This window comes from Cyprinodon tularosa, unplaced genomic scaffold (genome assembly GCF_016077235.1).
Source record: "Cyprinodon tularosa strain WSP-4 unplaced genomic scaffold, ASM1607723v1 ctg343, whole genome shotgun sequence".
Taxonomy (NCBI): domain Eukaryota; kingdom Metazoa; phylum Chordata; class Actinopteri; order Cyprinodontiformes; family Cyprinodontidae; genus Cyprinodon; species Cyprinodon tularosa.
In genome coordinates, this window is record NW_024039056.1 from 108,305 (window position 1) to 126,001 (window position 17,697).

Genomic DNA, 17,697 nt, shown 5'->3' on the forward strand with positions numbered 1-17,697 from the left:
GGAGCCGGAGAGAAGTAACCGAGGTATATATCCAGAAAATCATTTTACAGAAAATTACTGAATCATTACCTGTGAAACGTCAGGGACGTTGCTGAATAAGTATACTGGAGAGTAACAGCATCATCACGCAGCATGTTATTGTTTTAGACAGGTCTGAGCATCCTGTACTCCAAAAACTGCAGTGATATTAGACAATTGTGTGTGTAGGATTAATTACCTGTCCAACAGAAAACTGGCAACTTGAGCGTCACTTTGAAAACCTTTTTCCTCCATCAGTGACTTCCATCGTGTAAATGCCGTGCCAATGTTGATCCGTGTTTTTTGTCGTTTCTTGTCACGCTTGCGTTTATTCTCGTCGTGTTTCCGCTTCTTATATGACGGGGGTTCGGTGTCCGCCGCTTTTCGTTGTGATACAGAGTAGGCATGATCCTCCATTCGTCTGATGTTTGGCCACACAGTGCCAAACAGTTTGCAAAGTCACTCACGCCTGCCGCCTTGTTCACCTTTCTTGTTACTGAGGCGCAGTATACCTGCTTCTTCTTCTTCTTTGGTTTCAGGCAGACTAAACGCTTCTCAGGCCTAATACTGCCATCTACTGTTCAGTACCGTCTCAGTTAATCTCTCTCAACTTGCCGTAGTTATTTTCGAGCGTAATGGGAGATCTCGCAATCGCTAGTTTGTTGCCTCTGCGCTTGCCGTAGCGCAAAGATGTCAGCCTCCATGGCTGCGAGACCCGCTCCTATGTAATTATAAATAACGAATTCTAAGGCAACGCAAATATTAAGGTTAAGAGGCTGAGCTCATAGGTGATGATAAATAACATAGTTATGTATAATATATTACATTTCTGACTTTATATGCCTGTAATTATTACACACTGTAGCTTTAAGGTGGAAGTGACAATATGTCGGGGGAAATGAGCTACTTGGCGGAGGTCTGTTCTCTCCGAGTGCTAGTTAAAAGCCTCTACCTGCATTGTGTTCATTTACAGACATCCCAAGTCTCCCGGAAATTCCAGGATTCGGATAAATTATCCCGGATTTTAGACTATGGGAGGTGGTGTTTTCTAATGCTAGTGCAATAATTCATGCATCATGTGCAGATTAGAACTACTTTGATTGCGCAGACAACAACAGAGAGCGGGGTGTGGGGAGGAGGTTGCTGGTGAAACCTGTGCAGCGTATCTGTCCAAAGCGATGCTCAATGTTCAACCAGCGTTCCAGGTGACTGGTTGATCGGAGAACTGATTGGATCTGTCAGATTAGTGTGGGGTTACTCTCTGGCAGTCACCTAGTTACCAATCAAAGCTGTGCATCCTGGGAAACGGCACAGGTTGAATCCTCGAGTAAAAAACGATAATATAGGAGTAATTTTACAGCAGAAATAGTAAAGTATATCCACGTCTAGTGAAGGTGAGGAACAGTGGAGGACCTAGAAAAAAAATGTACCAGGGGGCAAAGAGGGGGCAGCATGTTTTCATGGGGGCCCAGAGAAGCATGAAATAAAAAACAGGGAGAGGGATTCAAATATATTAAGAGAGCTGCATGAAGTGAAATTTCAGGTTCAATAAAAAATCTATTTCTTAGGAGATCAATATACATTTATAATTAAGGAATTTTACATATTTTTGACTTAATTGAAGTTAAAACTACTGTTTTCTATCAAATTTGAATTAGAACTTAAGAAAAACTGTTAAATTCATCTGTAAAAATTAGAGGATTCTTTTTATTTAAAAACAGAAAGCACAAGGCTACAAGATTGAAAGTATTGAAAATTGAAAATAAAAGACCAATACTGTTCTGTTTTGTGTTTAAGAAATTACCGTTTGTTAATAAACAGTTGTTGAGAAGTTGCTGGCCTTACAGTAAGTGTGTATGTATGGGGCACGGTGCGGCAGGTGTATGAAAACTTCTACAATATACCGTCCACATATACACAGTACAAGCATACTTTATTTAAGCTGGAAGAGCACTTTAGTTACCAGAGAGAATAACGAATTAGTTCTGCTGTCATCTCTGCTCTCCTTTTGTCTGAGACTTTTACGAAAAAATAAGCCGTCACAACTAAATCCCTACACACATCATCAAACGCATTAGTTCGATCGCAACATTTCCTCTCCTCCGCTGAGTCCTGGCGCTTTAATTTGAAACAGCAACATCTGCTTTTTTGTTCTTCTTTCCCTTCTCCCTGGAGATAAGATGTCTGAGGAGGGGGATATCAAATGCAATATTCTTATCTGTGGTGCAATAGCGTCTGAAGGTGCACTCTGCTTTTGTAGCCCTGATTTTTTTTTTCTTCTATAGCACCAATTCTGGATTCCAGCCTTGGATAGGATTATTTTTAGGGGGGGATGGTTTAAGATGTGGGTCCTTCCTCAAAAGGCACCTGAGCGATACATCCTGCCAAGTTTGTGTCATCACTTATAATTAAGGGAGATAAAAAGTTGCACATATAAAGCTTTTCCTGGTTTGCTAATACCGGTACTTTCATTGCCATCTAGACCTAATGATTTCAGTCGTCTGCGCAGCTTCTGCACACTTAAAATGATTGAGAGTCATCACCAAACATTAAGTCTTCTTCTTCCTCAATTAGTCAAACTATTAAAAGAAATGACAACATAATTTATGTTGATTTATGCCTGTAGAATATGCTCCTCTATAATAACACCCCTTCGTTCTTCCACTCGCTCCCTCTGCCACCAGCACTCCCTCTGAGGCGCTTCACGTCGTGGTCTGAGGAAGAGCGCGGTCTTTGTTTCTGGAGTAATTGGATGAGATGAGCCGAGCTGTGTCAGTGTCCCTATCACCTCCTCCTCAGCAGGGTGCAAGGAAGAGGGAGGGAGAGCAGAGGAAAGGGAGCCAGGGAGAAAAAGGGAGTTCTCCCACTTCCAGAAAGCCTGATTAGGCAGAGAAGGCGGCCATTATTAAAGTATAGTCAGAACAGGCAACACCAGGGGGGGTCGGTGTGACACACTGGAAAGGTTATCATGACTGTAGGGGTTCCATTAGACTGAACAAATCACTGCTTTACATGGTTCAATGGAGATGTCCAGAATAGGACAGGAACAAAGTCTAAATGTGGCCTTATCATCTCAAGGGAGATGAAAGCGGAGCTGTGAATTCATTGGACTAAAATGTTCTGTTTATACATATGTAAATAAGCGAACACAATAAAAGCTCCTAGAAGTATCCCTGTGGCTCTTTTCAAAATGGTAAACAGAGTTCAAAGATTTTTCTCACAAAAAGACAGAGGGTGGTGATGTTTGATCACAGTTTTTATGAAAACCCATGAGGCAAAAATGTCTTAAAAGCTTTGTTTCCTCTCTTGGGTGATCTATAAAATTTTACAATCTCCCAGTTGCTGTTGTTGCTTCTCCACTATCTAAATAGGAGGATTAACAATAAGTTATTGTCATCACAGCTTCACTGCTTCACTAAAGGAGATGAAAGTTTCGGTATGGAAACAAACCTTTTATTTAGGAAATGTTCCTATCAGTCAGTTGCAGTTGCAGCAAAGGATTCCAGATTTCAAATCAATGTCATTATACTTTTTCATTAATTTAAAGCATTTTAATAAGGCAGACCTCCTGGGCACTGCTCATCTGCTGGCTTAAAAAAGTATGTTACAGCTTTCCCTTGTCTATGAGACAAATTCAGTTGCTTGTAAAAAAAAAAAATAATAATAATAATGATAAAGAAAAACACGGAGAACGGAAAGACCTTTTAAAATGACAGAAATTTGCAGGTGTTTAATATTGTGGCTTACATTCACCGATCAAAAATAACAATTCTGGGCATTTTAGAATAGAATTGAATGGAAAATCCATTTATTGTCCCACCATGGGGAAATTCTGTTGTTTACAGCAGCAAAAAGATTATAGAAAAAATGGTCACACATTTTGATTTGAAAACTGTAAAAAACATGATATTGAGCCCAGACCTGATTGAGGAATAGCGCACATAGAATTTAGTTAAAGAGTTCTCAGCTTTCAAGAAACAGCCATTAATAAAAAGAACTTAAGGATTGGCCATATTCACAAACCTGAATGGCTCTGTGGAGGATCAAGTGGGAATCTTACAGTAGGAACAACAACAAAAAAGTTCAGTAAATTCAAAACATAAAACTATGATCTCCCCATGCTAAAATTTTACCAGGAAATGTAATAATAACAATGGAATATCATTGGTACACAGACAGGCAGGTGCCTTGGGCATGCATAACACTGAGACCCGAGTCCTGCTTTAAAAAGATAAAGGAAAAACATCCCATCTGGTTTGAGATGAAAACATTCTCCTGAGTTATTTTTAGCACTTTATATTTACCTGGAGCCATCTGGCAGCTTCCTATCAAAGGAAGTGCTTCGTGGGATAACTGCCTGGTGCTGCTGGAGGATCTGCTGGCACTGCAGGCGGTCAGGACCCTGAGTGGGCGAGCCCCGGGACAGAGGCGCCCCTGCAGCTGCAGGCACCCGATGCCAGGTGGTGTTTCTTCTGAAGGGCGTCTTGTACTCACAAGGCTGGCCCTCGCTGTCGACCTTGTACTCCACCATCGGTATCCGGTAAAGTTCGGAACAGCCCCTAGGGGAAAGAATCAAAAATGGCAAAAGGTTAAAGATTGTCCACATACTGCATTACAGGCTATGGTAGGAAACATGGCATTTAATCTCCTGAGTTTTACCAAAAAGCCATAAAAATGACATGAAACATACACTTTGATGCACATTTTCTATGATTCGATATCATCAATTAACCTGTCTATATAATATTCAATGTTTAGATTAACATTTAGACTTAGAGGTTAAAAAACAATATTTATCCATTTTTTTTTTTATTTTATCTAAGACCAAATACAAAATGAATGCATATATGGAAAGTAGAAGGAAATTAATGTGTGTGGGTAAAAAATTTGGGGGATTAAAACATCATAATGTATATTGTCGGCAACAGAGCTTCCAACCCTTGCAGTGTTGCACCTTAGTATACAAAAAAAAAGGGGAAAAGTAATGCAAAAGCATCGCATACCTATAAAATTTTAATTTGTTGTTACTGGGAATACTTTACTCTAGATTATCAAAAGAGATCTTTATAAAATATTGTTTTAAGATGACAGAATATAACATTGCTTAAGGAGCATGAGAAGTACAGTAAGACATTGTCACACTTACTATATCGCATCTTTTTCTGTGTTTAACCACATAAGATTTTTTTTTTTTTTTTGGTGGCAGCTTCTTTGCTCAAAACACAAATGCTTTAACAGGTCAAGGTATTCAACTGGTCTATCAGGATCTGCCTTATGGTAGTTTTGTTCATATCTTTCCAACTAACCATTGATTGTGACTTTAAATGATACATCCTCTTTCAGCCATCTTTGGATCATGTCACAATGCTGCTCATCCATCTCCGTTAGCTCAGAATCCAGCCAATGATACGCACAACTTGTTCAATATATGGTTCTGAATGGACCAGTTTCAAACAAAGGAATCCACAGGCCTATGGTAAGACCTCTCCTTTAGATCTTGACTAAGTCTGTTGAGCTTTTTGAGAAAAGAAAAAACAGCTCTAAACAAATCTTTTTGCAATTGCAACAACTGTTTCAATATTCTGATTTTATTTAATCTAAGTCAGTGGTGTTTCCAGACAAGATTCCTTAAATAGTAGGCAGGGTGGGGCCAGGGTTCTTTAATGGGGCCACATAAAAATTATTTAAGAAAAAAAAAAAGAAAAAGAAACAGGACACAAGTGCATAATTTTGTCCATCCAGGGAGCGAGAAAGCCCATTTACAGACTTCTGATCTAGTAGATGTAAATTGTGATCCTCTAATAATACAGCTGAAGCTTAACGTGAAATGCCTACATTTGTGATTAATTGTGTAAAGTTAACTGTAAAGCTAAAAGATTAAATTATTTCAATAAGTTAAAATCTCCTCTGTCAGTGCATATCATAAAAAAACAATTTATTATTACCTCTCCAGTACAGGTACCAAAACAGGTGCCAGGACCTGGGCCCCGTTGGCCTCCCTCTAGTGACGCCAATGGTCTTATTCTGTACAATATTTATGATCTTTGTCTTTAAATGTGTTAAAAAATTTTTTTACTTTTTACTTCAAATATTTAGCCTGATTAGGATATCTAATAGCCTAGCCAGCCAGAGTGACTTATATAAGGTGAAAGCCTGACGGCTAAGGCTCAAAACTCTCCAGTCTAAAACAGAACAGCCCAATCATAGCACAAAAGGTAAGAACTTAATGCAACAACACCTTTCTTAAACCATTACAGTAAGGACTGCAGCTGAAACGGAGTAATGTTTAATTGAGGTCCTTTATAAAGTCCTGAAAGAGCTGTTTATAATGTTACAATTCAACAGCTGGCTGCTGTTAGTGCTCATCTTTTTTAAAAGACGTTTTTGTTTTTCACCCGTAGTTATCTGATTTTCAGCTGACTCTGATGTGCCGTGCATACGGCATATCAGCCTGGCTGGCCAGGCAGCCTAGATATCTAGATGCATTAATCCATATGTGTCTGTATGCTTACAACAAGTCATGTCAAACGGGGACAAATACATGTGACAAACACACAGGGGCCCTATGGGTGCATCCTAATTACAAATAAAACATGGAGAGGATTTTAATAGGAGTTGAAACTCTCAGTTAACCACTACACCAGACACAGCTTTTCTTGAGTCTTTCTTGAGTAAGCTTTTTTTTCCTTCCATGTTCATACTATCACTGCACCCAACACTGAGGATATCTCAAAAGACAAGGCCTGTGATGCCATTTCATGCAACATTAATCTTTTGGCCTGGGCAGAGCCGTGGAGTGTATGTTTGAAAGGAAGGTGGGTTTACTGGGTGGTTGGTTGAGGTTAAACAGCCTGGACACTCTGCTCGCTCTTTGTCAGTATCTCAAGTATGAGCCAGATGATTACACAGCCCTCACCCCTACTCACTCCATTTTCCAGGATGTACTGTAGGATGGAGAGCCCTGTATACTTTGCTGTGGTCATACATGTACAAACAGAGGTGCTTCAGGAGGATGCTCTGATTGAAAAGTCGGTGAGTAATCCCACTCAGGGGGACCCTTTCATCAAACTGCTAGACTGTGGGTGGCTGGGCTGTTTATAGATGACCTCCCACTGGAGCTATAGGATGCAATACAGGGAGATATAATATGTATTTCAGGCTCTTTGGGTTAAAAATGAATATTTCCTCTTCATCTTAAAATTTTATATATGTAGTGAATGAGTACACAGGGATAAAAATATTGTCCAATGGTGTGTGTGCTTCCCATTTCATTGCAGCAGCAGCTTTAGCCTGTGGAAACATTGCGTCAACTAGAGCCTTAATGTGACCAAATCCCCTGACACCAACATATTAGCAGCAAATCATGTTCTAAATATAACAAGAAAATAGTTTATATCAATATCAACATCAAATTTTATGGAAAATATGAATTTGGTGCCCACTAATTCCTTCTAACATATCATTATATAATTAGTTCACCTCTAAGTGGTCATAGTGTGATGCCTATTAAGACTTTTTCTATCCATCAATGCCATCAATATTCATCTCTGATAATGCCTCAGCCTTACAGCAATTCAGAACATTTAAAGGACTTATTACAGATGTGTACAGTCGTATTTACAATCAAACTGACAGGTTTGGTTAAATTAAATCTACAGACTTATTCAAACATGTCGTCCAAACTTTCAACGTCAAGATTTGGCTGCTGTTATGGTCTGACCTCTTGTAGCAGCTTTCCATATTTAAGACTCTAAAGTGTTCAATGTTGGGATCTGGAGAAGTTCCACCTTTCTCCAGCAGAGTTCGCCGTGGATCCTCCTGAGCTGAGCCTTCGACACACCTGAGGCTCATCTCATCATCAGAGGATCCTGCAGTATATAACCGGCCTTCAGACCTTGCCTCAACGCCGCAGTGTTTATCCAGTTTGGTTAGCACCTGAGCCTAGCTTCTTCTGTGAACCTTTGTTGCTTCTGTCTCCTGGTTGGATCCTAATCCCTCTTTGTCTCTGATTACAGGAATCCTGTTTCCCTTGTAAGCTATGGATGAGCTTAACCTGCCGAGCCTGCCCTCTGAGCCAAACCTGAAGACTCTCCTCTGGATTCCCATGCTGCTCTGGACTAAGAGCTGGAAACCCAAAGTCAAGGTCTGCTCTCACGCTAGATGCAAGACGCTGAAGCGGTTACTGAACTCTGCTGAACTAAACAGTTCCTCTCTCAAAGCCAAACCCGGACTCCTCAAGGTATTAATCAGAAACTCTCAAATCCAAACTCATCTGCTCCCAAGCTAACTGAACTGTCATCCTCACAGACTCCAGTGAACCTGCCCCCAGGCCTGAACCAGTTCCTGTGTAAATTCCATGTGCTTGTGTTCAAATAAACTTGTTAAACTTTTCATCTGCTTCCGTGGTGTTCTGCATACTGGGCTTTTCTGAAACCCATCATGACAGTTCAATGTAGATTTCTAATCTGTATTGTATTGCATTGTGTTAGTGCCAGTGTTTGGTGCATAGGCAGATAAAATTTATAAACATTTGCTAATGTGAAGAGAAGTTTTTCTCACAGCTGCATCCTGTCTTTGAGAACAACATGTCTGAAAGGTGAAGGGAGCTTAACTTTTAACTATCGGCCTAATTTTAAACTAGGATCCATTAACCCTGTAATGCCAAATGTATCATATTTGATACATACGGTTTCTGAAATGTTTTGCATCTGACACCTTTTGCATAATTTAATGGTAAAAGCTTTGCTCAAAACCCTATTGTACACAATCAGATATACCTGATAACAGAGGGCAGAAGACTACACAAAAAAATTATCTTGACTTATCGCATAGTAATAAATTATTAATATCAAAAATGTATTTCTGTTTTTTCTTTTTACATATTTTTGTTAAAAGGCCAAATAAGGACTTCAAACAAAAAAAAAGTAATTTTCTGTTTTGTTTTATTCTTGGATCGGGCTTTAAAGGGTTAATTCATTACCCCAACAATAGATTTGACCCACTGCCACAACAATATGTTTGTTGAATGTTTTTCAGATTATTAAGAGTATATTTTATTTTATTTATTTTATTTTTTTGAGTTTTTATGGCACTAGTGGCTTGTTTTTGACAGTAGGCTGACAGGAATGGGGGTATGAGAGAGGGGGAGAGACCTGTGGCAAAGGATAACCGGCCCGAATTCGAACCTGGGTCGCCCCATGGACTAAGGCCACCTTAAATGGGTCATGCACACTAACCACTGCGCCATCGAAGCACGCCAAGTAAAAAAACATTTAATGTATTTTTGGTGCACTTGTAAGAAAAACAAGTGATTTCTTAATGGATCAGCAGCTACTTCCACTCTGTGACCTGAGGTCCTCTGGTCAGTTTTATTTTCTGGATGTTAACAAAAGTGTTTAATTGCCCAGACTGTTGGTCAATTGTTTTTAAACAGAGCTGCTTATCCTCTCATTACCTTGATTAACTGAGTGTGTGTGGTCATGCTTGGTAGCCACGCATCATTACTCCCTGCTAAAGGCTAAGCCCTGGTAACAGCTTGTCTACAGCTAAGGCTCCAGATTATGTTGCTTTCTGCATCAGGATATTTAGAGTGAAAGGATGAATTTCTGTTCTCGTGAGAAACTTTAACTGTCTATCAGCACCATAGAGAGCCTAAAAGCTTCTGTTGAACTTATGTGCTTGTTTTAAATGAAGCCTATATAAGGAACCCCCCTCCCTCTCTCTCTCTCAGTATAAATCTACTTGAAGGAAATAATTGTTTAGACAACTGTTAAAGAAAGACTGGAGGCCTGCAGCAGTGGTGCTGAAGAGGCTGTAGACGTATAGCGTGTCCAAATTAGCAAGTGTGTTTGAAAAGCGAACCAGGCTCTACGATTTTAAAATAACTTTATTTCCATTTACTAAAATGCTCCCTAAAAAAACACTACATAAGATCTTCCAAAGCTTAAAATTTATCATATTTCTAATCCGTCTGCAGAAAGTGGGAACGTAATGCTGTGAAAAAACAGCTGTTTCTGCATTTTCTGTAAAAAAAAAATCTCAGTCTCAACTAGGGATGGGAATCGAAAACCGGTTCCTGTTCAGAACCGGTTCCGTATTTTCCGATTCCATGGCATCGTTTGGCAGCTCTCTGAACGATTCTTTTTTCGATTCCCGCAGCACCAGAGCCTAGAGCGCCGGCTCTGGGATGCACGACTTACGTCACGTTTTTTACGTAAGTTACGTAAGTTACGCAAGTTACGCAAGTTACGCAAGTTGGAAGAACTATTCGAGGAGGAAGACAACGAGCTGCGGTCACTTTGTGAATCAAAGCCCCGTCTTTCCTTAGCCCAGAGGGTAGATCAGGAAATCCAGCTCTATAAAAGCTTGCCCTCCATCCCCTGCAGGGATAGCGCCACACTGTGGTGGTGGAACAAGCAAGATACGCTGCCCTTGCTATCTGGACTGGCTGAAAACTACCTCTGTGTGCAGGCTTCCTCCATCCCATCTGAGAGGGTGTTCTCCACGGCTGGAGAAACCATAAGCCCTGAAAGATCCCGTATCCTTCCAGAAAAAGCAGATATGCTCATCTTTCTGCAAAATAACTGTTAATTTTCCCTACTACTGTTTTATAATTAGTATTTTTTGTTATTTAAAATAGGTTATTATCCCATCATTTGTTATTAGACATTGTTGGTTATTAAGTTTGTTCTTGTATTCATTTTTCATTTAAACACGGATGTTACTCCAGTTTCACATTTCCTGTGGACATCTTGATCTTGTTGATTTTGTAAGATTGTGCAATAGTTAAGTAAACAAAGTTGATGCTGAACAAACTGTTTGTTCTCCTTTTCCCCCCAAATTGGAATCGAAAAAAAGAATCGATAAAGAATCGAATCGTTTCATAGAATCGAAAAGGGAATCGGAATCGTGAAAATCTTTTAAATTCCCAACCCTAGTCTCAACTGAAAAACGTTTAAAGATTAAATTTCATGTACTAAACCTACTTATTTATTTTATTTTTTATTTTTTGAGAATGGCTTCATATTTTTCTTACTTGGAAAGGACCAAGTTGTAAATCCTGTCATGAGATTTTTACATTACTAAACTATATCACAGAATTACTCTGCATTTTTGCCTCGTTATTGGGTGGCAGGGGGGTTACTGTCATGTTGATAGACTCTTTTTAAGGGCAGTTCTTATGATAAACCAACATCACCTTCCGAAATATTAAATAAAATCAAATGGATCCAGAATTTCTGCTATGCAATTAGCATGACTGACACTATAGTGCGAGGACATCCTCATAACATGATGCTTGAGCCACAATCTCTTACAGTGCACTGCAGCCCAAATTCAGTTTCTGAGGGTTGTCTGACAAATCACCTGCTGCCACTGCAAAAAATGCCACACTACTGCCCTTTAAACCCATAAGAAATGTCTTCTGCAAACTGAAACCTCCACAGCATGTTGGTTTTTTTTTCAACAGTGAGAAGGATGATGATAATGATGATGAGCAGTGGGGCATTCGGGGGCTTCTTGCTGATAGGGTGACTTCACATCAACATCTTCCCATTGTTACGCTATGCACAGGAAGCTGTAGACCCTCTTTGATCGCCCTGAAACACAGCATTAGCTGATTCTTTGTTATTGTGGTAACTTCAGGTTTTTATTTTCATGATAAATCATTTTAGACCAAACTAAAAGTAAAAGATGTTTTTATATATGATATAAAAACATATATAAAATATTGGAACATAATATTATTTCTCCTAAAATGGTGATGGTTCACTTCACAGATTTAAAAACAGCTTAATATAGTCATAGCCAACATAAAATCTTGTTTTACTAAAAAAAAAAGTTAAAAGAGAGAATCTTGGAGAGCAGCTGATGTTGACAAACGGCTCCTTTGGCAGCTGGGTCTTATCTGAATACAACACGACAGTGTGACAACGGGACCTGGGACACAAGTCAGTGCTGTCACTCCAATGATAAGCTGGTGAGTGAGAGACGGGCTAATCCATTCCTACAGTCAGAGCTCATGTCACAGCATAGAGTCACAGAGGTTTGGACCTTGACCTGCAAAGTGCCAGACAATTGATAAAAGCCTTGTTTAAACAATATATGCTGAAAAATGTTTACACTAAAATAGAACAAGAGAGAAAGCAGCCATGATTTTTACTTTTGTGGACAAATCGATCTAGTAGAAAAAAAAACCCCTCTGGTTTAGGATAGGAAAGGATTAAGCAGCAGCATTTTGTGACGCAGGTTCTCTGGTTTTTGGTTTAGCGGCACTGCCGTCTTTACATTAAAGTGAGAAATCCAGCTTTACTTTAGAAAATCCGCATTGACATGTCTGATGCCACTTTAACGTAAAGGTCACAAATGGACATTTATATTTCACAAGCAAAGTAGCTATCAGTAAGTTGAATTCCACTGAAATGTGGCTTCTATTATTTTCCCAAAGTAAGCCATGTGATAAAAATATTTTTAAAAACAGTCTATGGCATTTAAAAATGTAAAAAGAGCAAATTCTAGTTATGTAACAGCAGTCTGTCTTTTTCTGTTTATATGTCTCATAATAATATTACACTATATTGCATAATGAGCTTTTTTTTTTAGTTTATCCCCACACATATCATGGCCACAAAGCAAAACATGCAATCACTGCCCTGTTATGTGCATCGCATGTTTGTTTCAAAGACCTAATCTTCTCCATCTTTTTCCCATTAGTTTGATCTGAGGATAACATGTTGAACTTGTTTAAAGTCCTTCAGAGTGATGATGGAAAAGTTTTTAGTTTTGCTCTTTGTTAAAACCACATCCTGCTCTCAGTTTAAATCCATAACATGCAAGGTAAGGCTAATATCAATGCCATATCTTTCCTAAGTGGAGGAGCACTTCCAGTTGAATATAGAAGAAGACATGAGCTGCATGCAATGCATGGAAAAACACTTTTCTAGCACATTTATGTGGTTGTAAAAACATGATCCCTTTTCGTAGTAGCTCTGTGGAGCCAGGAGACTTTGTCTGGAGGTCATGAGACTTGTCCATTGTAGCTCAACCCCAGCCCCCAATCTCTCCGGTCCTATGGGACAGACTAAATTCCTTTCCTTTGAGATAAGAGGAGAAGCTGGAGCACTTATTTTTGACAGCAATATTTAAGCAACTCAAAGACCTGACAGTAAAAACAGCTGAGGACGATCACAATTGCTCCTCTGACCTTTTGCCTTATTACAAATCCTGAGTAGTTAGAACACAATATTGTATTAGTCATAAAGACAATGGCATTGTGTCAATTAATTAAATCAATGCTTTTTTTACACCTTTAAAATGGTGTCAATACATGTGATGGTTGCTGTAAGACTCCACTTAGAGAATAAGGTGCAGGATGTACCTTATGCAGTTAGAGTTTTATTTCTTTCTAAACGACTGTCTTCATTCTTTCAAAGTCAAACAAACCATTGTTGGCGGAGACATAATGTCATCCCTAGCGTCCCCTCTGTTACTACTGCTTCCAGTGAGCTGAACAGGCATTTGTGGACACAGAACAAATTTTGGATGATGTTTGTTTTGCCAGCTTTTTCTTTTCCTGAACGGCAATTAGGATTGTATCTTCATGTATCATTGCTGATTCGGTAAGAGGATTAGATGTCAGTTCTGCCAGAGAAGATTTTTCGTCTGAGTCACAGACGAGACCACCATCTGGGGGAGCAAACATGTTACTTCTTTGTTGCCAGGCGGGATTGAGAGCTGAAGTCAGTTAATAGACAGGCCTTTGATGGTACACACAGACACAGATATTTAACCTCCCTCATTCAGAATAGCTTCTTAGATACAATTGATTCAGTCTTCTATACAATGATCTGATCTAAAATAGCTCAGCCTAATTTCTTCTCTCATATTCTACTGTATTACAGTCGAGCCATTCAGCTACACTCGTCGTATTGATGGGGAACCAGCATTTTCTGCACCACAAATCTGTCAGCCTGAAGCAGACGCAAAACAAAGATGTCAAAAATGTGAGTGTGAAAGAGCTGCGGATGGTGGATTTCACAGCTCGGTCTGTCCCTCACAGACAAAACGCACAGATGTGCTCTCAGAACAAGTGTTTAACACAGATCTACATCTCCCCGCATAATAAATTTGATTAAACGTTTGAAATAGGCTTCGCTTTTTTTATAGAGCACGAGGTATGAAACGTCCTTATGGATGCAATTCCCTAACAGAGGTGAATCCTCACTTCCTAATTGCTTACTAGCACATTATGCCAGGTTTGGGGGGAAAAGCAATTTCCAAAAGTGAGCTGTCAAACAATGGTGGTGAGATTTGAGCTATTAATCAACGGGCTCATCTCATTATCATTAGTGAGAAACGCTGACGGCCCATGTTTGTAAATCTACAGCTTGGCCGTTTCTCTCCAGAGAAATCATAAGGAAAAAAAATGCAATAATCAGGAGGGAATGTAAGCATTTCTTTATACTAATCATCTTCAGCATTAGAGCAAATGTCAAGCCGATTCCCTGCAGCAACTTGAAAAAGTAATGATACAGGGTTTTTACAAGATTTTAAAGGTCAAGGTTGGAGTCTTTATCAGTTCTTCAGAAATGTGACCTCTTTTTCAACTACAGACCAAGATTTTTACAAACAAATTAGGAAACTAAAAATAGAAGGTATAAAGAACACAACCTGCAAGTGGATGGATGGATGGATGGATGGATGGATGGATGGATGGATGGATGGATGGATGGGTGGATGGATGGATGGTATGTAAGGACAAAAAGTTCTGTACATTTTAAGAATATGCTTTGAGGTTTTTTATAGAGCATCGTCTTTTATTTCTGTTTTATCTCATGATAATGAAATGAAAACAAATGTTTATGAAAACTTCTTTCACTGAAAACTGAGACATGATTGATGGTAGCGAGGCACAATTAAAAAAACTGAAAGCTTACCTTCGAGGAGTACCGTCTTCGTGGGGCTGGATTATAACCACTTTGACTGTGATGGATGTGCGCAGGAGGTCAATCATCTGCTCGTGAGTGAGAGTGGCGACGGCCACCTTGCAAATCTCCACCAGCCGGCTGCCCTGTCTCAGCCCTGCCTTCCAGGCGAAGCCAAATGGCTCTACATCAGCAACAATACCCTCAAAATTGACGTGGAAACCAAGCTGACCCAGGCTGTTCCTCCTCAGTGTCATTTCTGTTGTTTCACAGCCTCTGGTGACAATCTGGAATCAGAATTTACATAAAAAGGGAAATTATTAGCCTCTGGACTGTACAGATCCAATAGGTTTTGAGGTAGGGAAATTCCTCAACACCTGTTCAGCAGTTCTTATGTAAAAGTGAAAAACGTTGGTGTTTTTACAGTTTTTCTACATATGTACAAAGAAAATCAATAGCAGGAATCAGTTTTCCATAAACTTGTATTGAAGCCCTCTGAGGTAATAGTTTGCGAAAACGTATTTACTGCATTTACACTTGCAATTTCCAAGCCATGCAGGATTTATGTCTGGACTTTGCCCTAAATCCAGTTGATTGAGGTCACTGTGTATTATAAAGCATTCGTACGCTTTTATCTAAACCATTTAATGGCCAGTCTTCCTTTATGTATAAGAAACCCCAGGGGAAGGTGTACATTTTCCCAGGTCTTTTCCAAATCTTAAAGGGTTTCTTTCAGGGTTGTCCAGTACTTTTTCTCTCTGTCCCCCTAAAGAAAAATAAAAGTATTCCCACATACTGCCTTTCAAAGTGTTTTTTTTTTGGCTCTCATTCAAAAAGATGAAACAACTATTGAAATGCTAGCCTTTGAAGTATTTTAAAATATAAAATAGACAATTTCTTAACAAACAATAAAGCCTGAAATAAGCACAGAGACACACGTTTCTGTATCTAGAATATAGTACAATGTAGGGCTGCAACTAACGATTATTTTAAAAATCGATGAATCGGCCGATTATTTTTTCGATTAATCGATGAATCGGACACAAAATATTTTTTTTATATTAACCTCTTTATTCCAAAATAAACATTTTAGACAGAACAAACAAGCACACCAGTACAGGTTTCTCATTAACTGTACTGGTGCAATATGAAAAATAAATGTTTGTGTTAAAACTATGCAAACTTACATGAGAAATGTAGCTGTACATCCACAAAATATAGGATACTTTGTTTCATAAAGCGCAAAAAAAGACATTTTTGTTTTTAAAAGCCCCTAAGGGGTTCAAACAATAGGCCCCCCCCATTTCAACAAATGAGTTTTTTTTAGACTAGAAGAGTTCTGCCTTTTAAGACAGGAAAGTATAGCAGTTAAAGTTGCTACTTGAGAAAATACTGAACCATAGAGATAAAAATAGCCCTGTGATTCAAATTATAAATCGTATTTGGAATAAAAATGAGAGAACTAGGGGTGCTAAAAAACACATCCTCCAAAGACAGATATTTACATGGGAATGTGGCAGATAATTAATTGACATATTACTGATCTTGCTGGATTTTATTCTGCTTTACTTCCATAAATTGCAGGATCTTCTTTACTTTATCTTTGCCAGAAAATTTAAACTTTAAAAGCCTTGCCCTCATAATTTGCAAATTAATTTATTTATAAAGAAAATATAAACGCTGCTTAAGCTAATTCAAATGAAATTAAAAGTAAAATAAGAAGCCAACCTTATCACTGTCTGTAACCTACTAACAAGCTAAGGAAAGCATCAGATGAGCTACCTGTAACTTACGTTTCCCCACTTTAAAATGAAACAAACATGGTTACTCATCCTGCTGATCAGCTCTCTTCACTGCCATTGAAGGCTCCAACGTGTTTTCTTTTCAGGTGCTGCGTCATAACAGTGGTGCTTCCGTGCCATGCTCATTTGTTTTTTACAAAAGTTGCATGTTACGACTTTTTTCACTTTACAAAGCGCAGGCTATTTTAATTATTGTGATCAATTTGCGCCGTCAATCCCGGGGCATGCGCGCTTCATTTGCAGTCTGGACGCTGAGGGTAAACTCCTCACTAAAATCCTGCGGCTCTGACTGCCACGCTGAGAGGGATTCTGTGGGAGAGGGAGAAAGGCATTGGGATGGGGGAGGCGCCCCACGGCAGCAGCTGCCGCTGGAGGACAAGAGTAGGAACGATACATGCTTTCACGTAAGAGTCTCCAAAAGCCGCCAGTGACACCGTAAAAAGTCGCCAGATTTGTCGCTAGTCGCTTTTTAAAAAAAATAGTCGCTGGAGGGGTCTGAAAAGTCGCTGAGTTGGCAACACTGCAACTGCGGCGCTGACTCGCTCCGCGCATATTTTTTTTTCTTCCCCGGGATGACGGCGGCGGCGGATGACGCATTAATCGCGCGACACAACTAATCGATGATTAAATTCGTTGCCAACGCTTTTAAAAGTCGATTTTTATCGATTTTATCGATTCGTTGTTGCAGCCCTAGTACAATGTCTATGAAAGCTGCATGAATAAAACTCTAATTGGCCTCTGAGACAACAGCATCTCCACAGGGTTGTATTCATGACTCAGAGTTTATGTCTGAAGTGGCCTCTGGAGCCCAACAGTTAAACACAAACATAATCTACATCAGCTGCCGCCTCATTTTGTTCATATCCAGCATGAAGTAAACAAATTAAAGATGCCACCTTATTTCTGTAGGGCTTCAGACTGCAGTCAGTTATGACACCTAATCCATGAAAGTTTGA

The 17,697-nt window shown here is 39.3% G+C and overlaps 1 protein-coding gene across 6 annotated transcripts in view; it reads right to left on the minus strand.

Annotated features, from left to right (window-relative positions):
* Nucleotides 1–17,697, minus strand: part of LOC119789674 (signal-induced proliferation-associated 1-like protein 2) — a 139,967-nt gene that overhangs the window by 36,662 nt on the left and 85,608 nt on the right. For all 6 annotated transcript variants that reach the window (XM_038294675.1, XM_038294679.1, XM_038294680.1 and 3 more), the window contains exons 9-10: nucleotides 14,952–15,226; nucleotides 4,323–4,577 (exon numbers count right to left, since the gene is read on the minus strand). In XM_038294675.1, coding sequence (XP_038150603.1) covers nucleotides 4,323–4,577; nucleotides 14,952–15,226 — 530 coding nt within the window. The remainder of the gene's footprint in view (nucleotides 1–4,322; nucleotides 4,578–14,951; nucleotides 15,227–17,697) is intronic.